The 26,340-nt window shown below is 40.3% G+C and overlaps 1 protein-coding gene across 3 annotated transcripts in view; it reads right to left on the reverse strand.

Moving 5' to 3' along the window:
* Positions 1–12,269: 12,269 nt before the first annotated feature.
* The window catches only part of lmo3 (LIM domain only 3), a 58,582-nt gene continuing 44,511 nt past the window's right edge, over positions 12,270–26,340 (reverse strand). For all 3 annotated transcript variants that reach the window (XM_078552833.1, XM_078552832.1, XM_078552834.1), the window contains exons 3-4: positions 22,737–22,862; positions 12,270–13,072 (exon numbers count right to left, since the gene is read on the reverse strand). In XM_078552833.1, coding sequence (XP_078408959.1) covers positions 12,967–13,072; positions 22,737–22,862 — 232 coding nt within the window. In that variant the 3' untranslated portion in view covers positions 12,270–12,966. The remainder of the gene's footprint in view (positions 13,073–22,736; positions 22,863–26,340) is intronic.

The raw sequence follows: 26,340 nt of genomic DNA on the forward strand, positions 1-26,340 counted from the left end.
CCTGCTCTTGTAGACACCATATTTATATGGCTGGTCCAGTTCAGTTTCTGGTCAATGGTAACCCCCAGGATGTTGATAGTGGGAGATACATTGATGATAATGCCATTGAACGTCAAGGGGCGATGGTTAGATTCTCTCTTGTTGGAGATGATCTTTGCCTGGCACTTGTGTGGCATGAATGTTACATGCCACTTGTCAGCCTAAGCCTGGATATTGTCCAGGTCTTGCTGCATTTGGACATGGACTGCTTTGGTATCTGAGGATTCATGAATGGTGCTGAACATCGTGCAATCATCAGCGAACATTCCCACTTCTGACCTTATGATGGAAGGAAGGTCATTGATGAAGCAGCTGAAGATGGTTGGGCCTAGGACACTACCCTGAGGAACTCTTGCAGTGATGTCCTGGAGCTGAGATGACTGACTTCCAACAACCACAGCCATCTTACTTTGTGCTAGGTATGACTCCAACCAGTGGAGAGCTTTTGCCCTGATTCCCATTGACTCCAGTTTTGCTAGGGCTCCTTTATGCCACACTCGGTCAAATGCTGCCTTGATGTCAAGGGCAGTCACTCTCACCTCAACTCGAGAGTTCAGCTCTTTTGTCCATGTTTTAACCAAGGCTGTAATGAGGTCCAGAGCTGAGTGGCCCTGGCGGAACCCAAACTGGGCATCAGTGAGCAGGTTATTGCTAAGCAAGTGCAATTTGATGGCACTGTTAAAGACCCCTTCCATTACTTTGCTGATGATCGAGAATAGACTGATGGGTGGTAATGGGCTGGGTTGGATTTGTCCTGCTTCTTGTGTACAGGAAATACCTGGGCAATTTTCCTCATAGCCGGGTAGATGCCAGTGACGTAGCTGTAGTGGAACAGCTTGGCTAGGGACGCGGCAAGTTCTGGAGCACTAGTCTTCAGTACTATTGCTGGAATATTGTCAGGGCCCATAGACTTTGCAGTATCCAATGCCTTCAGCCATTTCTTGATATCACGTGGAGTGAATCAAATTGGTTGAAAACTGGCATCTGTGATGCTGGGGACCTCCGGAGGAGGTCGAGATGGATCATCCACTCGGCACTTCTGGCTGAAGATTATAGCAAATGCTTCAGCCTTATCTTTTGCACTGATGTGCTGGGCTCCCCCATCATTGAGGATGGGGTTATTTGTGGAGCCTCCTCCTCCAGTGAGTTGTTTAATTGTCCACCACCCCTCACGACTAGATGTGGCAGGACTGCAGAGCTTATATCTGATCTGTTAGCTTTGGGATCGCTTAGCTCTGTCTATCACTTGCTGCTTATGCTGTTTGGCATGCAAATAGCCCTGTTTTATAGTTTCATTCCTTTTTTGAGACTTTGTAGCGGTTTGATATGACTGAGAGGCTTGCTAGGCCATTTCAGAGGGCATTTAAGAGTCAACCACATTGCTGCAGGTCTGGAGTCACATGTGGACCAGAACAGATAAAGACGACAGATTTCCTTCCCCAAAGGACATTAGTGAACCAGATGTTTTTTTTTCACAACAATTGGCAGTGGTTTCATTGTCATCATTAGACATTTAATTCCAGATTTTTATTGAATTCAAATTCCACCACCTCCCGTGGTGGGATTCCAATTACCCTGGGTCTCTGGATTACAGTCCAGCGACAATACCACTACGTCATCGCCTCCTCCCTGAGACCAACCGAGGAGGTTGAATAGATGGGAGTAAGTTGACCCCTTCTCACCTGCTCATAACAGACTCAAGAGTTAATAGCTGTGCCAATAACTTTAGCAAATGGGTAAGTATCCCGAATAGTTGTAGCCATCTATAGATAAGTATGCAAGTATGTATCCATAATACATTAAAAGGCTTGAGGATGCACTTCCTGTAAATGACACTTTCTTCCTGTCAGTATCCCTATTGTTATAAAACAGTGTATGCAACTCTAGCAAATCTGTTAGTAATCTATCTATTATTAAAAACTTTCTGTTGGACATACTGTTCCTGTTTATTAAACTTTTTTCTTTTAACTATGGTTGTTGATTGTGTATTGCTGTCAATGTTTCACATTACATATTGCTATGTCATCATTTCTCATCCAATTTTCCTGTGTCAACTGTCATGGTGCAGTTGCAGATTCTGGACACAAGATGGCTCTACAGTGTAAGTTTCTAATATCTTACATATCTGTTGCTATTTGAATATAGCATAGGCAATTTACTTATTTAATAAATGTCTTGGCTCCCAAATTCTAAATCATTTTTGGCTTTTCTTCACATTGAAATTGGGAGGAGCATCAGTTTATGACAGCTTTCCATCACAAAATTGACCCCCAAAATTCTGAACGTGACTTTGGTATTTGCCTGGAAGTCTCCACCCACCTAATGAAAATATATTTAAATGTGAAGCAGCAGCCCAATTTCCTGGTTTGGAACTATTCATATTTTAAATGAATTGCTGCATGAAACATACTTTAATTAATTCAAGTAATGTTCACATTTTAACTTCCTAAACTTTCCTTACTTTATGTAAAACACGATACCATCCCTGCTTAGTGAATTCCTACTGTATTATGTATGAATTATCCTTCTGTAAAGTGGGCTTCTGCTCAAATCTGAACTTTATGAATTCCCACTGTATTTCTACTTTAAATAAATTCCTAAATGACCCTCACAATAAGTGAATCCCTAACCTTGCACTATCTATACTTTAAATGAATTCCTGAATTTTCTAAAATAACTATCCCAATGCTATTCTGGTTGGAAGTGAATTTCTGTTCTAACCTTTATCTAATATGATTTTTGCACTATCATTCTGGCTGAATACCTACCCTGTCCTTACATAAGTTCATTCCTACGTCATCCTGCTGTCTAAATTCCTGTGCCATCTTTGTGAATGCTGCCATTGTCATTACTTTAATGAATTTATACAATTCCCACATTTTCCATAATGTCTGGCAATTTCTATATAATTAGTTGAAAGTCCTACAATATCCTTGAATTATTTTCTTAAACCCTTCTAACTTGAAAGATCTTTTTCACTATCCTGAGGTTGATTCCTATAGTTTAATTCAATAGATTCCTGCACATTCTGTACATATATAGAAAATTACTTCAAATTATGAACTATCTTTTTATTGAGTTTTAGCGCATAAATAAATAAATATATTACCCTTTCAGTAAATTTACTATTTCTAAATTTCTGCAGATAAATTCATGCATCATTTGGTGTAAAGATTTACCAAAGCTTTCCCCACCACCCATTCCACTTTCCTGCTCATCTGGCTGTTGTGTGCCCCAGCAGAAGAACACTCAAAGGAACCAGGCATTGAGAAACCTCATCCCCATTGTAAACCTGCCAGGGAGTAGAGCTAGACCAACAGGCTATGCAAATAGTCCAGGTTCTCAAATCGGAGTGCTCCCTCTCCCTTTTAGATGTGATGCATCTCGGGAATGCTGCATCTGTCTGGCACTCAAAGATGAAAATCAGATCTCAATGGGTCTAAGTCAATTCCTTACCCTTTAAAAGTCTGCAGTTACTTCACGTTCTGAGAAGGAGGATGCTTATTTGACCATGTGTGATATGTCCAATAAATGTATTTATCTGGCAATGGATGGACAGCAGAACTTAATATAGGTTGTAAATGGAATAGCATTTACTCAAGTGATGCATGGGTGTGTGGGTACAGAGGAGCAGAGAAACAGGAATAGGCTATTCAGTTCTTCAATTCCTGCTCTGCTATTTAATTAGACCATGGTTTATCTGTATCTCAATTGTGTTTACCTGCAATAGCTCTTTATTTCTTGATACCAACACCTAATGAAAAAATATTTATATATTTAAATACAAAATTAGAGTCCAGTTAAGATGATGTAATTGAAATAAATTATTTTCATTAATTGTAGTGGTTCTTTATTCCTTAATACTACTCTCAAGCTAGCTTTCAGCAATCAGCAGAATTGAACACAGCCAGCTGCTCAGCTACACCATATCTTTCTTTATATCAAATCTCAGATGCGAATCTCAATTTTTTTTCTCTCTCCTAAACATCTAATCACACAATCAACCTCCGGCTCAGGTATGAAGATGGCCCCATTTAACTAAAGGGGCGGTACTGAGCACTGATTGGAGTGAGCTAGTTTCATTCAGCTCAGAGCTGCTGCAGTCTGATCAAAGTAATCTGAAGCTGCATGACTCACTAATTAATTAGTGCTTTTCTTTGTTTCATGCTATTGAATTAATGAGCATTGGGTACAAGATACCCACGCAGATGCTACTCCTGATAATCATAAAAGTCTTTAAATGGAAATGTCTGCTTTAAGTGCAACTTTTAACTAAATTCCAATAACAAGTAATTAGGATATTGGAACAAGGGTGATGGAGGGCTATTACTGGCTCTCTAGATTAAAGAGGAAGAAAAAAATAGGGTAAACCTTTGAGGGTTATGGTAACACTCAGTGAAATAAAGATTTAGACAATTCACTTTTCTTACTAGCTTTGCTTACTCAATGGCTGCACACCATATTTTTTTCATATTTAAAGTCGGCATCATAGGAAGACCTGAAAACTATACAGGCAAGGGTTATTTTTGTTTTGTTGCTGCAGGGGAGCCTTGGCCACCAGCCAGGCTGCTTAACATGCACGCTTTTCCGAAGCATACTATGAACACGTGGACTCCTCACCAACAGCACATACTTGGGAAACCTGATCCTGTCATGTCAATCTGCAGTAGACCCACCCATGTTAAATTGAAGCACCAGAGTATTCTGCATTGTGTCTACTTCACAAAGGCATATAAAATTTAATATTGAAACAGCCAAAGTTGCCAAATACAAGCTTACAAAAATGGGGAAAAAATATTTTTAGTTGCCATTTGTCTTTGTGACTGGTAAAGTGCTTTATGGAACAAAGTATGGAACTGGAAGACATGTTTTGCCCACTTGGGTGACAGATGTCAATGTTTGAAAATGACTTATGCAGCCCATTCCCTCACCACTTTCCCTCTTTTTGTGCTAGTGTAACCTCCTATAATGCTCTGAGATCACTGCACTCCTCCAATCCTAATCTCTTCTACACCCCCCATTTCCTGCGCTCCAACATTGGTGGCTGTGCTTTCAGTTGACTTTATGCTCTAGGTTTCTTTAGCTAAATCATTCTGCACCTTCAGCTCTCTGTCCCTTTGCAAAGTTCCTGAAAACTCTAACATCCTCTTCTTTGACTTGGTGTCAGTTTTTTGCATCTGATTAACTTCCTGCAATGCTCTTTGGGATGATGATGTTAAAACACTACATAAATGCATGTTGCTGTTGGAATACTCGGGCTTGTAGCTGATGTAGCTCAAATACATAAAAGCAAGAGTGCTTAATTTCTGCCCTCCTCCATTTTCCTTCTGGGTCACTTGAAGGGATGATCCCATACTGCAGTTCACAGATACCAAGTGCTTTCAGCTACCTTTTCAACTAATTATTCCCCATGTGTAAGCCTAGAAAGTGAATAGCTGTGAGCTATTTAACCACAGCAGGAAGAGGAACATCAAAGGTAAACCCAATTCACTCCTCATCCAGGACAGACTAGACGACGATCAGACACAGGAATACTGTTCCCTGCAGCTGTGACCAGGAGTTCTTATGGTTGTGTTGCCTGGCTAGGGCTAATGTTAATAACATGCCCTTACAGCTGGAAAAGAACTTTGAGCGGGGGGGAGAGGGAGGGAGAGGGAGGGAGAGAGAGAGAGAGGAGAGGATCCAATTTCTTTGGTCTACATTAGTTCTCCCTGTGTTGTTTTGTTCTTGAGGTTCTGCTGGGAGAGCTTAAGATACTAGGATCAAAATCAGGTGATGATCTATACTGATATAACCCCCACCCCAATCATACACTGATATGACCCCCCAGTCCTATACTGATGTGACCCCCCCAGCTCTACACTGATGTGACCCCCCAGTCCTATACTCATATGACCCTGCCCCCTCTCCGGCCCTATATTCCCCCAACTGGGGAAATACTTTCTTCCAATCTACCCTGTTGGATCCCCTTAATATCTTGAAAACTAAATTGGCATAGGGTGAAGGGATCTAATGGCTAAATGCATGGCTGAGGGAGTGGTGTGGGATGGAGTAGTCAACCTGTGGAATTTACTACCACTGTAGGCTGTGGGGGCCAAGTCACTGAATATATTCAAAGGAGGAAATAGATTTCTAGACTCTAAAGGCGTAAAGGGGTATGGGGATAGAGCAGAAGTATGGCATTGAGTTAGAGGAACAGCCACGATCATAGTGAATGACAGAACAGGCTTGAAGGGCTGAATGACCCACTCCTACTTTCCACGTTTCAATTCCAGGGAGGCCCTGGCACCAGCTTGGCGAAAGAGTGCCTTTCCATTAGGGCAGGCTCCACTTGAACCAGGTTGAGACCAGTGACCTAGCAAATTGAATAACTACAACAATAGGGAGATTCAGGAAAAGATAAATTCAAGGCAGGAAAAGAAATGCCAAGGCTGTGGAGTGGAGTACAAATTTGGGCAAAAATTAGCAGCGTGGACCAGGAAGAACATAAGAAATAGGAGTAGGCCTTTCAGCCTCTCAAGCCTGCCCCACCATCCAATAAGATCATGGCTGATCTGCCCCAGGCCTCAACTCTTTTGTGCCAGCTCCTCCTAACCCTCAGCTCCCCAATATTTCAAAAATCTATCTACTTCTAAATACTTTGTGATCTAGCCTCCACAACTCTCTGGGGTAGATAATTCTAGACATTCATTACCCTCAGAGGGAAGAAATCCCTTTGCATCTCAGTTACAGAATAAGGGGATACTTATTTAAAACTATATCCCCTAGTTTGAAATTCCCCTACTAGTGGAAACATCTTCTCAACATCTACCCTGTCAAGCCCCCTCAGAATCTCGTACGTTTCAATAAGATCACCCCTCATTCTTCTAAACTCTGAGTAAAGGCCTAACCTGTTTAGCCATTCTTGATAAGTCAACCCCTTCATCCCAGGAATCAGCCTAGTGAATCCCATTTGAACTGCCTCCAATGCCAGTATATCCTTTCTTAAATACGAGGACCAAAACTCTACACAGTACTCCAGGTGTGGCCTCAGTAACACCCTGTACAGTTGTAACAAGACTTCCCTATCTTTAAACTCCAAACCCCTAGCAATGCAGGCCAAAATTCCATTCGCCTTCTTCATTACTTGCTGCACCCAAATGCTAACTTTGTGGTTCATGCACACTACCACCCAGGTCCCTCTGTGCTGCACTTTTTTGGAGTGTCTCCCATTTAAATAATAGTCTGCCTTTTCCTACCAAAGTGCATAACCTCCCTCTTTCCTACATTAAACTCCATCTGCCACGTTTTTACCCACTCACAACCAAATCCCCTTGCAGATTCCTTACGTCCTCATCACAACATGCCTTCCCACCTATTTTTGTACCAGCAGCAAATTTGGATACATTACACTCTATCTTCTCCTCCAAGTCATTAATATAGATTGTAAATAATTGAGGCCCTAGGACTGATCCTTGTGGCACTCCACTAGTTATATCTTTCCAACCTGAAAGACCCATTAATCCCAACTCTGTCTTGTGTGTTAACCAATCCTCAATCTATGCTAAACATTACCCCCAGTACTGAGTACTCCTATCTTGTACAATAACCTTTTATGTGTCACCTTATCAAATGCCTTCTGGAAATCCAAATACACATCTACCAGTTCCCTTTTATCAACTCTGCTTGTTATACAGTCAAAGAACTCTAGCAAATTTGTCAAACATGATTTCCCTTTCAGAAAACCATATTGGCTCTGTTTGATTGAGTTAAGCTTTTCTAAAAGTCCTATTTCTTCCTTAATAATGGATTCTAGTATTTTCCCAATGACAGATGTTAGGCTGACTGGCCTATAGTTTCCTGCTTTTTGTCTCCCTCCCTTCTTGAACAGGGGCATACACTAGCAGTTTTCTAATCTGCTGGGACCCTCCCGGAATCCAGAGAGTTCTGGAATATTTCGACCAATGCCTCCACTAGGGCAGAGAACTCAATAGTAATAGGCCATTAGAGACTATGGTGATATCAGGGAAAAGCAGAAAAAAGGCAAAACTAAAAGTACTAAATCTAAATGCATAAAGCATATGAAACAAAAATAGATGTATTAATAGCAGGGATAGAAATTAATGGATTTGATTTAGTAGGGGAGATAGTGGCATACTGGTAATGCCACTGGACTAGTCATCCAGAGACCCAGACTAATGCTATGGGAACACTGGTTCAAATCTCACCATGGCAGACAGGTGGAATTTAAATTCAATTAATCTGCAATATAAAGCTAATCTCAGTAATGGTGTCCATGAAACGATCAGTCACAAAAACCCATCTGGCTCACAAATGTCCTTTAGAGAAGGAAATTTGCCATCCTCATATGGTCTGGCCTACATGTGACTCCAACTCCACAGTAATATGATTGGTTCCTAACTGCCCTGTGAAATAGCCTGGCAAGCTACTCAGTTCAAGGGAAATTAGGGACAGGCAACAAATGCTGGCCTTGATAGTGATAACCACATACCATTAAACTATTAAAAACCATTATGTAGACATGGTTGCAACATGATCAAGGCTAGGAACTAAATATTCCTCGACTTGACTTTAAGAGATGAGCAAAGGTGGGGAGCCCTGATAACAGATGGGATAAGAAGTTAATGATCTTAATTCCACACAAATTGATTCTATATAATTGCTCTCTGGAGCCAAGAAATAAGGGGCAGAAACACAACTGGAAGTAGCTTGTAGGCCCTCTAGTGTCAGGCACAATATAAAAAAAAATCAAGAAATTGGAGGTGCATGTGACACTAATCACAAGGCACTTCCATCTTCAAACTGGGCAAACCAAATTTGCTGCAATTGTGTGAACGACAATTTTAAGGCATTCAATAAAGATCCTTAACATACTGATTTAGAAAACTAACTAGGGAACAATTTATTTTAGATCTAGAATTGTGCAGTGAGAAAGGGTTAATTAATAATCATCTAGTTGAGGATCCTTGGGGAAGAATGATCATAATGTGATGAATTTTATATGCGATTTTATGGAGTCTGAAACTAGGGTCTTAAATCTGAACAATGACAAACAAAAATCATATCTCACAATGGATATAAATTCACAACAAAAACGTCCCCTTCAACCCCTACAGTAGTCGTCCAACCATAGCCCACAGGAACAGCAGTCCAGCCCTGGCTAACAATTTAAATAGAGTATTAGATTTAAAGTAAGAGACAGAGAGCTGGACTTCCAATAGGTAGAGGGAAGATTGAGTCAGGAAAATTCCCGACCGTGGATACTCGCCCTACCCACCATGTTTTTATCCCGGGGAGTTAGGGGTGGGATGGATTGAACCATTCACAGCAGGAAGATCCCAGGATCAGTCTTTAATCTGTGTAAAATGGATCCAACCTGGTCAATGCTGGAGAACAATTGCTCTATGGAGGTAAGGGAATGGGGAAAAGTACTTAAATTTAATAGAAGCCTGTCTGCTTCATCAATTCAATAAGACCATGGCTGAACATCTACTTCAATTCCACACTCCCATGATTAATTTAGTTTCTAAAATCCTCAACAACTGAGCATCTATGGCTCTCTGGGGTAAAGTTCCAAAGGTTCACAAATCTTTGAGGAAATTTCTCCTTAGCTCAGTCCCAAAAGTCAATCCCTTATTCTGAAGCTCCCCAGTTAGGGGAACATCAACCCAACATTTACCCTGTCAAGCCAGAGCTGGAGACAGTTGGATGGCTAGACCAGCAATCCAGGAGCAGGTGGGGATTTTTTTTTTCCTCTCAAAGCTGAAATGTTTCTCTTCCCATTTTAAAAGAACTCTGGGCATTTAAATCATTTCAGATTATTACATTAGAGATCCCAATCACTGCAGTAAAAATACAGCAACTAACTATTGAAACAGAGCATTTTTTGTACTTCAAAGCCCATCAACAAAAGAATTGCAGGAGCAGGTGACAAGGCATTATTACACAAATTAGCATTCATGGGATTTGAGGTAATATATTAACATAAATTGGGGACTGGTTAACAGACAAAAACAAGAAAATAGGAATAAATGAGTCATTTTCAGGCTGGCAAGCTGCAACTGCTGCAAGGTTTTTGGGCTTCAGCTATTAATAATCCATAGCAATGACTTAGAGGGGAACCAAGTATAAATGTATTCAAGTTTGATGATACAAAATTAGGTGGGAAAGTAAGCTGTAAGGAGGATGCAGAGATATAGTCAGATTAAGCAAGCAAGGACTGACAGATGGAACGTCACACTCCATTTACTTTTCCACCAAAGTGGATAACTTAAAAAATGGTGAAAGATGAGAAATGTTATATTCTGAGGGACCTGCATGTCCTTGTATGCAGATCACAGGAAGGTAACTTGCAGGTACAGCAGACTATGAAAGCAAATGTTATACTCCAATCACTTTACAATAAAGGCCAAGATTAAGAAACCTTACTACAATTACACATTGAGCCTTGGTGAGACTACACCAGGAAGTGTGCTCAGTTAGTCTCCTTAAAGAAATACTTATCCTATGAGTAGATTAGATCTTTATTCTATTGAATTAAGAAAAATGAGAGGTGATTGCAATAAAACTTAAGATCTTAAGGGACTTGACAGGGTAAACGATGGGTTGATGGTTTCCCCTAGCTGGGGAGTTTCAGAATAACGAGTTTCAGTCGTTTAGGACTGAAACGAGGAGAAATTTCCTCAAAGGGTTGCGAGCCTTTGGAACTTAAATATAATCAACAACTGAGCATCTACAGCTCTCTAGAGTAAAGATAGTATTTTAGATACTAAAGGAATCAAAGGATGTGAGAAGAGTTTGGGAAGGTGGAGTTGAGGTAGATTTATGTTGAGCCATGGTCTTATCAAATTGGTGGAGCAGGCTCAAAGGGCCGAATGGCCTATTTCTCAAGTATTGTTCCCTATTCCCTTATCTGGCTGCCATAGAGCAATTGTTATCAATCATTGGCCAGATTAAGATCAGTGTTACACAGCCTAAGGACTGATCTTAGGATCTTCCCACCACGAATGGTTCAGTAACACGAGGTACTTGCCTAGTAAGACTTCAGTGCTGTACTTTTACCACAAATACAGCAGCCTATTTCATTCCCCACCACCCCCCAAACAACTGACCACATTTCAAAAGAAATTTGCAAGATAATGGATGGGGTATAAGTTTCCTGTGTCAGGATAGGGAAATTTTTTCCACCTAGCAGTTCAAGCTGGAGTAAAAAGGAATGTTTCTGCAATTTAAGTACTGAAACACATTTAGTTCCTGTCCCTACTATCCAGGGCCTTGAATGAGATCTATCCTATCAGCAATGTTTTCATTTTGTAAAACTGATCTTGACAAACAATGCAACATTGAATTCTAACAGCTCTTTTATACATAAAGTAAATGGCTTTCACTGCAGAGTACAAATGGGAACATTTACATTTTTCGATATACTTACAAGGTGGCCATTTCTAAACAAAATTCTATGCGACAAATTTTCTCTGAAAATACTATATAAATAAGCACATACAGTTGATATCCTTGTAGAGCATCCAAAATTCTTAAAGCAGTCTGGAACTAATTTGAATTCCAATGGTATTCAGAATTTTAGATGTTGATAGGTGGTCCCTCCCCACCACGAAATGTGGATGGAGTCAAATTAAATGAAACAACCGAAATCCAATTACTTTAAATGTGCAACCAATATCCAAAGTTTTTTTTTTTAAAAACTATCACCCCATGCATGTTTTAGTGAACACAAAATGGCTCCTTTCAAAACTGGTTTGACTATTTTTAAAAAATACATTAATCTACATCCATGTTGAGCTGTTTCTATAGGTTAATTTGTTTTGTGTGATATGTACTTTTTAAAAGCACACATTTCCAGTTATATTAAAGATCAGTTATCAAGAAAGCAGAATAAAGTTGACTAATGCTTCAGAGCTATTAAACTGCCTGTTAAAGGCTGCCAAATTGCAGATAACAGTCAGTCATTCAGCTGCTAGTCATTACTGAAGTACATCAAAAAGAGTCACAAAACCATACAAAAAACAAGCTTCCATTCTTCAAACCCTTGAGGTTAAAATATTTCTTGATACAGTAACTTCAGAAATGTACACTCCTTGGGTCTAGATGTGTAGTCTGGGTGACACTGATAAAATGTGCGCAAAAACAGGAAAATGAATACCAGTTTTGAAGGAGGAGTGAATAAAGCAAGTTATGTTCCACAACATGTTGCACAAAACTATGGTGTAAAATTGTTTATTGAACAAACCGATTTCTCATCTGGTAGACAAAGCATTTGCATCAGAATTGCTGGCAAAGTTAATGGTAATTTCTAATGCCAACCTCTAGGTGCAAGGAGATTACATATTTGGCTACTTCTAGGTCTCCAGATTTTTAACACATTGTATTGGCAGACAAATTAAAGTGCATAGAATTGCGGTTTGATTATTTTAATAGAAAGTTACAGCTCAGTTAAAATAGTTAATAGAATACAGAAAGCATAATTAATTATACAATAAATCTGAACACTGATTGTACTAAATGCAACAGTACCAAGAAACAAAGGAATGAACACAAATGTTAACACAATAAAACTGTATTACATTTGTGCTTCAAATATTACAATATAATATATACAAGAGTCATCCAAAATAAACATCTCATGCCAAATGACAAACAAAATTATAAACTGTAAGCAGCAAACAAAAAAGGGAATGTGTTTCCCTCATGACAAAGCTCAATATATACAGTAGGTCTAAGAGACATTCAACTTAGAACAGGAACAAAATAACTATATACCGCTTTCTTCCCAACTTTATTCCGAACATGGCCACCAGCTCTGGGTACTGTATGTCTATTCTATTAGTTCCTGTTTCAATTCATATTTACATGTTAAGTAAACAGTACAGAAGTTAGTGCTTAAAACTAATTTGACACGTGGCCATGGAATCAGCGAACCTGGGACGTGTAGCCTTCTTTCATCAAACCTTCCTCATAGTCTGTCTGGCACAGAATCATATTGTTCTTGAGGAAGAATTTATCTCCAACACAAAACCTGAACAGATAATAGGGAATAAAAAAAATAAGTGGTGGTGAATATAGAGGACAACTCAATAGAGAGTGTCTTTAAATAGAAATAAAAGCTATTAGCTTATAATCTGCCTGCACATTTCTATTATACTTTGAGAACTACTTCACTGAGTCAAGACATTTGGCAGTATGTTAGGTGTGGGTTCCAACTTGATGAAAAAACCCATTTATGTCTAATATGTATATACATATAATATATATATACTCAAGTATGCACAAAAATATTCTTAACTGGAGGCTTTTAAGCAAATTGCAGTGCTTTTGACCGTATCAATTTAACCTTCAGAAGCTCTTATGCGTACTCTACCAAATCCAGCAGAACCATGCATAATTACACACAGCAACCCAGGTGACCCTCAATAGCAGGCTGTGTTATTTAGCTAGCTGTTTACTGATGATGTTCCAATGTACTGCCAGAATTCCCTTTGGTAATAATGTTAAACAGATTAGATTTAATATCAAAAGCAACTCAATGTTCTGTGATCCTCAAGTGTTGAATTAGAAGCGTTTCACTGATATTAATTCGAGACAAATTGTGAGCCTAGTCCCTCCTCAATCTAACAGGTTTCTAAATTTGCTACGTTGACGACATAAGCTGGAACTAAATAGCAAGAGATTATCTTTTTAAAACAAAAACTAAATTTTCTTTGTAGAGAAAGCTTCCTACTCAAGTTTAAATTTCATAAAAATTTGGACCCGGTTGTACTTCCATTTGCAAACAATTCAATATTTTTGGTATTGATTTTACAGTCATATCTTGTAGAAGTGAAGAAATAGACACTCAATTACATAGAACGTACAGCCCAAAAACAGCCCATTCAGCCCAATAGGTCTGTACTGGTGATGAATACAGTTAATGTTAACTGGAATACAATTAACTGTATTCCTCTCCGCAGATGCTGTCAGACCTGAGTTTTTCCAGGTATTTTTGTTTTTGTTTCAGATTTCCAGCATCCGCAGTATTTTGCTTTTATCTTAGGTCTGTAGTGGTGTTTATGCTCCATAAAAGCCTCCTCTCACTTGCTTCATCTAACCCTCTCAACATAACCTATTGCTAATCTTCATGTGTGTAGCATAGAAGCATTTAAGGTGAAGCTAGATAATCACCTCAACTACTTGTGGTCTGAGTTCCATATTCTAAAACCACTTGAATAAAGAAGTTTCTCCTAAATTACTTACTGGATTTTTTCATGACGACCTTATATTTTATAGCTGCCTAGTTTTGCCCTACCCGATTTGTATTAAATGATCATCTAGGTTCTGATGCACTCAATCCATCTCAAAATTGCTTGATGTTAAAATGATTAAATTTAATTCAGAAAGCATTCAACATTGTTCAATCCACACAGTATCTGTGAAATACACAGCATTTATATAGACTTGTTTGATAATCTATGTGTACAATCTCACCATAGTCCAACATGTGAAATATCTTGAACTATTCATCGACTTGATAAGATAGAACAACCAGAATATTTTTAAATACAGTAACCGTAGTAAGAGGTTTAGCCTGTTCAACTGTGACATTTTCCAACAGCTTTGTGTTGCTTGAAGTTGTAAATATTACTTCATATTGTTACATTTAATTCAAAATGTTAGAATATTTTTGAAGGGATTGCAGTGTAGAATGCAAGTTACAAGCTGATAAATAGGTATGAACCTTCATATTTGAAGTTGGTTTGTTGGGGGTGGGGTGGGGGGGACAGTGGACGGAAGAGAGGAGGTCATTCAGTGCCCCACTATAGATCCTAGAGATAGAAGATCAATTATGAAAGGCTTCTGGTAGGCTCCCAGTCTTCTGTGCAAGATCAGTACCATCTTATTGTAACTTTTGCTTAATTGAAGAGTAGCTCTTTTGTTTTTCCAACTCTCCCTTGCATCTCAGTAGCAGCTTTCACATATCTCTCATTCATAGCTATTCAGTATTTGCAAGCCTCTGGAGTGCGGGACAGTCATTCAACCATGGATGTCATTACAATTGAGCCCCATTACTGCTCTCACCTAAATACGGCATTTCTTCTGGTCAATGTTCAGAGCATTGCAAATAAGGGGAAAATGGTTGCACAGTGGTTATGTTACTGGACTAGTAATCCAGCGGCCTGGACTAATTCAAATCCCACCATGGCAGCTGTGGAATTTAAATTTAAAGCTCTCTGAAATGGTCTAGCAAGTCACTCAAGTTATATTTAAAGAGGTAACTCAGCATTACCTTCAAAGACAATTATGGTGATAAATGCTGGCCTCGTTAGGGACACCCACAAATCTTTTAAAAAGGGAACGGTACAGCTTCCCAAGCTCTCAATGTTTTGTGAAGTCATGAGAATGTGCCTTATGTTTGCAATAGCAGCAGCACCCAGGGGACTCCTTGCAGTTAGGTTAAGGAATGTTAAGTGACCAGATAAAATCTCATTGGAAAGTAGCTCAATTTGCAGACAATCCAAACTTGGGGTGGGAGGTAGAAGATTGAGTGGAGAAACAAAATTAGCCTTGAAAGAAGAATAGTGGTGAGGGCATTATGGGAACTTATGAGCTAGTAAATGGTATAGATATCAAACCCAATGTTTGAATTCAGGGAAGGAGAGGAGCACAAGGGACACAAGTACAGAATGGTGAATGGCAAATTGAGACATCAGGGAGACTTACTTCATTATGAAACAGGCTGAGGAACATAAACCCAATTCAGGAGCCCACTGGATGGTATTCAATATATTTTGGTTGTATTTCAGTATTTTTTTGGTGAAGGAAAGGTTCCTTCATCTTGCAATCTTTCAAAATAGGCAAAGTAAATTTGATCCAAAATTGGGATGGATTGGGGAATACAGCTATTGTGTTCTGCAAATTCAGGAATTCAATAGCATATCATTGACAACCTTGCAGATGTGATTTCTCAGCCTTAATCTGCCAACATGAATCATCAGTCGAACATCGAAGATTGACTGCTTCAGCCAAGTATAGAACAGACCCCAACTGGAATTAAAAGCCCACAAACTCCCCATAGAAAGCTAAAATGATCTGTACAAGATCAGCCAGAATGGTTGTAAACCTGTTGAGAGTTTAGATGGCCTGCAGGAATCACTTGATTTAGAGATTGAGAACAAGATGACAATTCAATTACAGTAAAGTCCTGCTGTTGGCAGGAGTTACGTTCCAATGAAACCTTGCAACTGGTGAAATTGTGAACAATGAACATGGTTTTCAATGGAGTCAATGAGAGGTTCTAGCAATGTGAGGGCAGCATTGGTTTGTGCAGTTACTGTGCAACAAATTGTGGTGCCTGTACATGACAGATGGGGGAGCCTCTGAGAAATTCAAGACCTGTATTAAAATTTTTAAAGAGACAATCGTCATTTAAAAAAATGAATCATCTCAAAACTGACAGGAAAAAAAAAGTGTGAACATTTCGCAATTGAATAGAACTGTTGTTGCAGCTGTGGACCGAGAGATTCAGACATTTCCAGGTTCCCCTCTCCATTTGGGCTGCAACCATCCCAGGCACTGCTGCTCACCTGTGTCAGAAAGGGGCTTAAAAACAGAACTAAGATGTCTACAAGCAGGACTAATGGAAGGAATCCGCTTCCAGAGACTTCTCCTCCGAGAAAAACACAGATAAGCGACATTGTACACTCTCTGGCCCATGGCGTGAGCAAAGTACAAAACGCGGGCGAGCGAATATGCAAACAAGGGTGTTGCGAGAGGCGAGACTTTCCTGTATTACTTTGTGATCACGCCCAACTGCCTATTTGTTGTTTGCAAACCATTTCACCAAGTTGGATAGTTCTAAATCAGAAACTAAAAATATTTCTGCTGGAGCCGATCAAGTTTTTTGTTATATACAAAAAAGAAAACTGCTCTCATTTTCCTCTGGTGAACTCATGCTGGAGTACAGTTGCACCAATATAGGGCAACCCATCCACTCACTCACCTAAACGATGAGCTTTTATACTTGATCCAAGCTGGTGAATGTTAACAACTTATATGACCGTGTCGGAGCACAACTGGATCCTAACCTCACCACAACATACTTTCCAATAGTTAATAGGTTGTGCTAGGAGCACTTACTGCAGCTGATTATTTCCCTTTTGCAGCCCTGAGGTAGGGGGGTGGGGGGTTGAGCCTCTTCTAACACTTGAATCACTGGCTGAGATAACTTGGCACAAACCAGGGATTTTGCTGGTCTTCATGATGCAGTACCATACTGGGCGGTGCTTTTATTGACTGAGCAATGCTAACTTGAGGAGCAACTTCAGTGAAGTCACAAATTAAAGATTATAAATACAAACTCAATTCTCTGCCTAATATTCCCATTGAACAAGACAGAACCTGGCCCAAGGGTGAATGCTGGAAGCCAATGGACTCACTTGCTGATGGCCCATACCAGAAAATTACATTGGCAGCAGGTTCTACTTTGCCCGTACACAAATTGCCATCTTCCCTCTTTGGGTAAGGTATAAAAAGGGTTTCAAACTCAAAGAATAAACCTGCATCTATATGTTAACTTTTGAAGACCTCAGGCCCTCCCAAAGCACTTCAGTGACTATACTCAAAAGTATCTTGTGTGTTATTTAGGGAAAAATGACAGCAGCATCCCACAAAACAGTACTGAGAGGAGAGAAGTAATCAAATAATCTATTTCAGTTGAGGGATAAGTATTGTCCAGAACACTAGGAGAGCTGCCATGTGACCTTTTACATTCACAAGAGGGCAGCTGGATCCTCTGTTCAACAAGATAGACAGCACCACATCCGATTGTTAGCCTATTAGTCTACATTAGGAGCTCAAGTCTCCACAGTGGTGGGGGAGGGGGTGGGGGCAGGGTTGAACCCAACCCATGACCTTCTGATTCGGAGGGGTGTGTGCAATCACTGAACCAAGTCCTAGCTTTTAGGAGCTATGATCAACCAAAACGGCTGATGAGCGAATTTGAGATAATTTCACGAACAGGATTGACCGAGATACTAGCCCGATCCTACTCACTTGCAATAATTCTACCACATTTCTCAAGTAACTGAGCCATTAAATCAGCATAAAATAATGTCCATCCAGCTGTCACGTACACAATGTCTCAAGTACCAAAACCCTGTCCTTTTGACTGGGCGAGGGAGATGTTGGTCAATTGAGCAAATGGAGAAACAGGGTAAAGAGAGCCAAGGCCTGCAATAGTGACATAGAACATGTGAACTCAGGGTTAAGTGCTGCAGGGAGTTTAAAGGGGCTCTGAAAGACCAATTTGGAAAAAAAAAGATACAATTACTATTGAAAAGTAACAGCACAAATAAATATGAAAATAATGTTCAGTGGTGCTATTTATTATTAAAAAAATGCACAGAGAATGAATTTCAACATGTTATGACAACCTGAGAGAAGATATCCCGAAATCAAAACACAACTGGGATAACTTGGACAAAGTTCTTGCTATGTGGGGGATTGGGGAGGGGTGGGGTGGAGATAAGGGGAAAAAGGGAAAAGGCCTCAATTGTTAAGCTATTTTGCTTACCATCGCAGCTTTACAGCATCACGTTTGCTGGATGCTGAAAATGACTGCCCTAGAATGGAGCATTTATTAATAGGGACATTGAGCACAAGGGCAAAGAGGTTACATTGAACTCTTATGGGACAATAGTTAGGTCTCAGCTGGAGTATTGCATCCAATTCTGGGCGTTGCACATTGGAGTGCAGGAAAGATTCACCAGAAATCATTCCGGAGATGAGGAACTTCAGTTAAGAAGATAGGCTGGAGAAGTTAGGTTTAGGACTGTTTTCCTTGGAGAATAAAAAAGGTGGCTTAGAGGAGATTTGATGGAGGTATTCAAAATCAGAGGTCTGGACAAGGCCAGCGAGAAAAGGGCCAGCGAAAGAGAGGCGGGGGCACGTTCAATTGAAGCATTCAAAAGGGAATTAGGACTCATTCAAAAAAAGAATGTGCAGGGTTACGGGGAGAAGGCAGGAGAATGGCTCATCTGGAGAGCTGATGCAGACATGGGCTGACCTTCTGCACCTTAAGAATTCTGAGATTGTGTGTGGGTCCTTCACCAATGCAGGACTGCAGCTGCTATTTACCAAATATCCAGTATTCCTAGGAACAGCCCAGCAAATTTGGCACCTTGAAGTCAGTGACAAGCCTGACAACTTTTTTCAGTGGCTAAAAAAATGGTTCTAATGTTTCTTAGAAACCTTGTCACTAACCCCTGTCCACTTTCAGCAGCTACCAGCATTCAAGGTCTACAGCAACAGTGCTTTAACCCTTCCACCGCCACCACCCCACCCTACCATCTGACAGGGGTTCCCAGCACAGATGGAGACACCACTGGGAACCTGCCAAAGGTATTAGGTTGACTCGGGAAAACTCCAGGATATGTGGCAAGCAGATCCCAGTCAGTCAATGTTCAGTGAATCTGAGCTATTTGTTGTACTTACATATAGTAAACAAAGGAAACCTTTGCACACCCACTTCCCCCCCGCCTCCCCCCCACCCCTGCTGCACCTCCTCCAGTCAACCCAGCCTGCATTGCCCTCATCTTTTCCAAGGCAAACTTTTGCAGAGAGTAGAAGGGTGAGGAGTGGTGCAGATGGTGAAGCCTTCAAGAAATAGTGCTCTACTCTCCTCACATTCAGTAGACAGGGAGGTGGTCAGAGGTTGGAGGAGGTTCATAGATCAACTGGTACTTACCATATCAATCATTATTTGAATGCATTGCAATGGTGCAATTATATATATGGGTTTTGCACAAGTGTTCAATAGTTTAATCAGTAATACTGCAGTACCCCCAATGGCCAAGCATCTTCATTTACTCAATGTCCCACCTGCTCTCTTCAGAGCAAAGAGACTCAGGTAGTCAGGGGTTGGAAGAGCATCAGGTGCTACAGATACCTTGCAGGTAACCAATAGTGAGGAGTAGGAACAGCAAAATGGTGATGAACCAGGAGGTTGGAGGTGGAAGACAAGTTTCAATTTGCCTTCCTAAGCCATCATTGGTTAGTGACTAGTGGGCCAGCTTTCTAAAGCACCATGCTGAACAATTATTGACCTCAGCCGATGTAGTGCAAAGTATCATGGACAGGTCAGACCAAGCAATCAGTCAGTTTCATCTCACTTGAGACGACTTTGTAAATCCCTCCCTTGTAGTGGGAACCTAGCTTTCCATCATTCTACACAGGACAGTAGATATCACGAGGAGATGCCCTCCAGTAGTGTCAGAAACACAGAAGCCGATTGTCATCATTTACACAAATGCCAATTCATTTCTTAGCACTAGGTGATAACAAGAGTGGAATTTGAGAGCAAGGAGGCCAAAACTTCAGAAAAATGGTGTTGAAACATATACAGCAGGGGAAGTACAATGACCAGCCAGTTCTACAACCTGTATACGTAAACACTCCCCATAACCTCAACAGGATGAGAACTCTGATGTAGAAGCATGTGCACAAGGAACATGCAAATGTTTTCAAATGTGAAGCAGCTTCTGCACCAGGAAAGCACATTCAGTCCATCATTTGCTATTGCACAGAGCAGTCCAAAAGGGAGTCAAAATTCCTAAACTCTGTTCTTAGAAAAGCTGAACAACAGGGCCTATAGCTGACCTCAGCACAAGACCATCACCCACCATCAGCGGCCTAGTCTTCCACATTGCAACTCTGCTCATTAAAGCACACTGACAAGTCCATCCTTGGTAATGTTATCCACAATGAAGCATAATTAGAGCTTTGTTAACATTCTCTGGAAAAGATGTTCTGATCACCATAGATTGCACAGGGCTCTGAAGTGCAGTTTAGCACCTCAAATATCAACCCAATAATGATTCAAGTTCCTTCATTGCATCTATTTACTGTAGTGGTGGGAACAGGGGGAGGTCATTTAGCCCTTAAGCCTATTCCACCATTCATTCAAATGAAATCAGGCATGGCTAGCAAAATGTATTAATTGAGCTAGTATGTACTGATTTTGTGGGACAGTTTCAAACTTCTACCACCCTCAATGTGAAGAAATGTTTCCTAACTTCTATGGTCTGGCTCTGACTTTAAAGCTTAATTCTCCTCATTCTAGACTCACCCATCAGCAGAAAAAAAACTTTCTATCTACCCCAATCGATTATTTTGGTGCCTCCAAACTTTAGCTCAGTTATGTAATCTCCTCAATATAAATCTTTGAGCTCTGATAACATTCTGGTAATTGTGTTGCACTCCTTTCAGGGCCAACATATCAGGGGATTGTGCAGCAGTTGTGGTCATGGTTGCACTATTGAGCTCATACCCATGGGGTCAGTCATTCATCATTCCTTCTCGTTCAAAGAGCAGTGTTTAATTTTCCCCCAAATGAAAGTTTCTTGCACCCATCTTGGAAAGCAATACATTGTACAATAGGATGCCAATGTGTAAAGTTAGAATCTTCAGCATATGTGGTAGAGTAAGTGGCAAACAGGGCTTCAGCTAAACTGCAAATAGATATCCGATGGCAAAATAACTAATTCTTGAGATGGACCAGTGAGTGTTTGGAATGTGTCAGCATGAGAAAAAGTTGAAGGGAGTGGCTGGTTTCACTGACTTGGCGAGTTTGTTGACTACCCTTGGGAAATCTTTGACACAGCAACAAATTCATTTACTGAATCTGAGCCCCATCATTCATTACTCTATCAATAACTTATGATAGATCATTGATTGAGTTAATTTGTAGTTTGGGTTGTGCACCTAGAATCCTCTGCTTCAGGGTACACCCTGTCCTCCCACCCTCATGCTGTGGGACCAAATACTATGACTAAAATAACTACCTCAACAAAGCCATTTTACCTATCTCACTCTGCCATCAGACCAGCTATTTTAAAACTCAAAGTCAAACACTCCAATCTTACTTGGATAATGATTCTCCCTCAATGCTGTCAAATATTATACGATAACACCCCTGTTGCACAAAGTACAAAAAAAAGCTCCTGTTATCTTTGCTAATTTTCTTAAAAGGCAGAAAAGTCAAATGATTTCAATTCCCCAAGAAAACATTTCCTGATCAAAATACAATACATTTTTTTGCATTCATTTTCTAAAACATTAATTAAATTTAATATACGTACACCTCAGTCACAAGCTAATGAACAAACATTCTTCAATGTATCATTTTATATTAGATCCTACATATTTATAGACTTCAATACAATTATTACCCTCAGGGGCTTTCAGTTGGCAGGAAGGCCCCCAAAGGCTGTGGAAACGTTAATGAATTTTCCTATTAATGTGCGGAGCTGGCTTCTTGGCAAGTGCTGGTATCTCCATCACTATTTAAACATGCTTTACTATTAATTTGTTTAACCCCATGAACATTATTGGTTATTCAGAACCAACCTCTAAGCATCAGAACCTGACTGAATTTTTTCAATTAATACTTTATGCTGTTAACTCTGGCATATTAAGTTGCTTGAAGAATGCTCATTGCTTTTTTTTGAGAGGGGGAGCAGTATATAGTCAAGGCAGACTTTGAGGTGATTAATGGACGACATTTTCTATCGTCAAAAATCTAATATAAAGCAGATGGGTTTCAGAAAAATGATATGAATTTACAGTGAGTAACAGATGTTACATTCTTTTAACTAATTGGGTTTCCATGTGCACCATTGACAATGAGGACTTTTGATCAAAAACTGTACCTCTGATTACAGAGCTGACAAGCAAAACAGTCCAGGTGATAAACATTGTCCTTGGCTCTCATTACCATCTCAAAGGCAGGAATCAGCTTGCTGCATGCCGCACAATTCCCCGTCACACCGAACAACCTGCAAAACGCAGAAGACAAAACAAAAATCAGCACCACGTGTGAATGCGCTGCGACAGCCTGTCTTCTCTCCCCCCCCCCCCGCCCTTTCATGGGGGCATCATGTCTATTTGCAACCCCCACCCCATCAGAAAGCCTCTGCTCATCCCTTAGCCACAGGTGCAATAGAACCTCAAGTTTTCAATTCACACCTTGTGCTCAGCTCAGATCACACCAGGGATGCAGTCCCTCCAGTTATGTGGAGAGGGCAAAGAAGCTCGAGATTGTTTTCCCCAAGAAGGTTAAAAGTGGAGTTTTAATAGAGGTGCTCAGTATTATGAAGCATTTTGACAGTTTCTCCATACTTACCATTTCCAGCGCCAAAAGTGTCAGTAACCAAAGAGCACAGCCAAACATCAAAAGAACCAAAGGGACTATGAGAATTTGTGAAAATATATAGATAAATGCAGCAAGATATGATTGAGAATCCATGTCCTGAAAGGGTGCTGGAAGCAGATTCAACAGTAATGGAGCTGGACAAATATTTGAAAAGCAGAAATTTCTAGGGCTGTGAAAGAGCAGAGGATCAGGAATAATTGGATAGCTCAATGTACCAGCACTGGTATAATGGGTGGAAGGTCACCATTTTTTCTTTATTCTTTCATGGAATGTGGGTGTCACTGGTAAGACCAGCATTTGTTGCCCATCCCTAATTGCCCTTGAACTGAGTGACTTGCGAGGCCATTTCAGAGGGCAGTTAAGAGTCAACCACATTGCTGCAGGTCTTAAAGTCACATGTAGACCAGACCAGGTAAGGATGGCAGAATTTCCTTCCTTAAAGGACAGTGAACCAGATGGGTTTTTAGTCACCATTACTGAGATTAGCTTTCAATTTCAGATTTATTAATTGAATTTAAATTCCACCAGCTGCCAAGGTGGGATTTGAACCAGACTCCAGAGCATTAGCCTGGGCCTCGTTTACTAGTTGTGACATTACCACTACGCCATCATTTCCCCCTTCAAAACTGTATGACTATATCCAAGAAGTACTTCATTGAAACACAAAATACATTTTCCAAAATGGTTTTTAGTTTGAGTGTATATATTCTGTTATTGGGAGAGACACAACGCTAGGAGAAATTGATGCAATAATGATTATCTCTTTATAACTCAAGTGTCCCAAGCAAGCAATATGAATCACAGGCATCAATAATGGTAACTCGACTGGCAAACAAGTTGAGGTCGAGAGTGCTTCCATCATTTTACATGGTTTTCCCCCCCCACCACTATTGCAATAATGGCTTTAACCAACTCTGCTTTTCATATAGCAACAGTAAATGCTTTTATTCTAATTTACATCATTTAAAAAGACCAACACCTCTGCAGGGTGCCTTGGGAACAGTAGCTTATTTGGATTTAAAAGCAACAATGTAGGCCATACCAAGTCAAAATTGCTTTTCTGCCAATAGTGAATTCTCTGTGTGGGAGAGAAGGGGAGGGCTGTTACTGCTGAGAAATGAAACACTGTTCAAGAACCCAGTGTCAGCATCAAGCAGCAGTCAGCCCTAACCCAGAGACCAATGGAGCTAAACCCACACCCAACCCAAAGAAAGTCTCATAACCAGAGCTTTGTCAGATGCGTCATGTACCACACCAAAGGATTTAATATGCAACCAAAGGTGAAAAAAAAGTTACTTGTAGGTTATTTGTAAAAAAAAAAAACCAGACAGTACAAAAAAATGCAATCTCTCCTTAAAAGTGCATTGTTAATGTTACCCAACATCCCTCATCCACCATATGCATCTCTGACTGAGCCATTCTTTATCCCAGCTGCATCCATTCCACATTAATGTTATTTATCTCTACTTTGCAATCAGGAAGTACTTGAAGGTGTGCCTATCCCAGCTTCCCCCCCAAACATGTGGAATAAGTCTACTCTTTACACCAAAGGAATAGTTTTTTTTTAATCCCATGAAGGAAGTGGGCATTGCTAGCAAGGCCAGTATTTGTTGCCAACAGACCTCTTATACATCATAGGTAAAAGGCTGCCTCCCAGTGGCAGTCCCAAGAAAATCACTGGGAAAGAGCAGGATAGAACTAGAAAGTAATGAGGACTTCAGCTCATGTCAGGTAGCTAGGTAAATGCAGACACATTACTTGATGAATAAAGGCACCAAGCAGAGAAGGGGTCAAGGAGACAAAATTAATCCAGAGCATTAAGGTAGGAAGTTTCTGCTGTTTTGCCATTTAAAGCAAAAGCACAGATAGACTGAATACAAGACTTATTCACAGATATTTATGTTCCTTGCTGGTAGCTTTTTCCTACATTTGTTCACAGGGTGTGGGTGTGGGATTCGCTGGCTAGGGCAGGATTTATTGCCCATCCTTAGTTGCCTTTGAGGTGGTGGTGAGCTGCCTTCTTGAACCACTGCAGTCCATGTGGTGTAGGTACACCCACAGTGCTGTTAGGGAGGGAGTTCCAGGATTTTGACCCTGTGACAGTGAAGGAACAGCGATATATTTCCAAGTTAGGATGGTGTGTGGCTTGGAGGGGAAATTGCAGGTGGTGGCATTTCTATCCATCTGCTGCTCTGAGTAGCTGCAGTGCATCTTGTATATAGTTCACACTGCTGCTACTGTGCATCAGTGGTGGAGTGAGTGTTTATTGTGGAGGATGGGATGCTTATCAAGTGGGTTGCTTTGTCTCATTAGACTTATCTAATTTGGAAGCCCACACAAAGATGTAGTTTACCCATCAGGAATATTCAGGAGGTCTTCAAAAATTTTCAGTTGTTCTACAGCGCAGAGATTAATGTTCAGTTACTAATGAAACATTCATGCTCAACTTGGTCAATAAAGCAGAACTTTCTACAATTTAGCATAGACAAGACCAATCCTGCTTGCCTTCTGCTTAAAAGACAACACCCAACTCCATCAGTGATTGTTTTGCACCAATCTGTTCAATCTTTGTGCTCTCCAAGCCTGTTAGCCACTCGTTAGGTCCTATTCCACACTAAGTGCCAGTCAGCCAATTCCTCATTAATCTAGTTGCCTTTGTTTCAGGTATCAGGGAACTACATATTTTTAAATAAAAAATGAAGGGACAGAAAATGGTGGCTGAACATGCCATTTCTCGACATATGTTCTCATGGATAAAATCCCAGCCTAGGAGCACGGATGGAAGATTTATCCTTGGATGCTGCAATGTTTTTTAATGAGACAAACAAGTAGTCAAAAGGCTGGTTAGTTTTTGCTATGCAGGTGCACCACTAATTCTTAGGTTTGTCTGTATACCCAGAACTTGAGTGACAACTGTACTTAGATTTGTCCAGACTTGTTTGAAGGAAAATGATATTTGAGTTTCCATAGATAGCAGGGCAAAGTATAAAGCCTGCTAGTGAAGAGCTTTCAGATAGGGCATCATTAAATTTCTTGCAATCTGGAGTTTCTTTAGCACGTAAATCAACAATTGATTGAAATTAACAAATCAGAACAACAGG

Source organism: Cetorhinus maximus, chromosome 12 (genome assembly GCF_964194155.1).
Source record: "Cetorhinus maximus chromosome 12, sCetMax3.hap1.1, whole genome shotgun sequence".
NCBI classification, from domain to species: domain Eukaryota; kingdom Metazoa; phylum Chordata; class Chondrichthyes; order Lamniformes; family Cetorhinidae; genus Cetorhinus; species Cetorhinus maximus.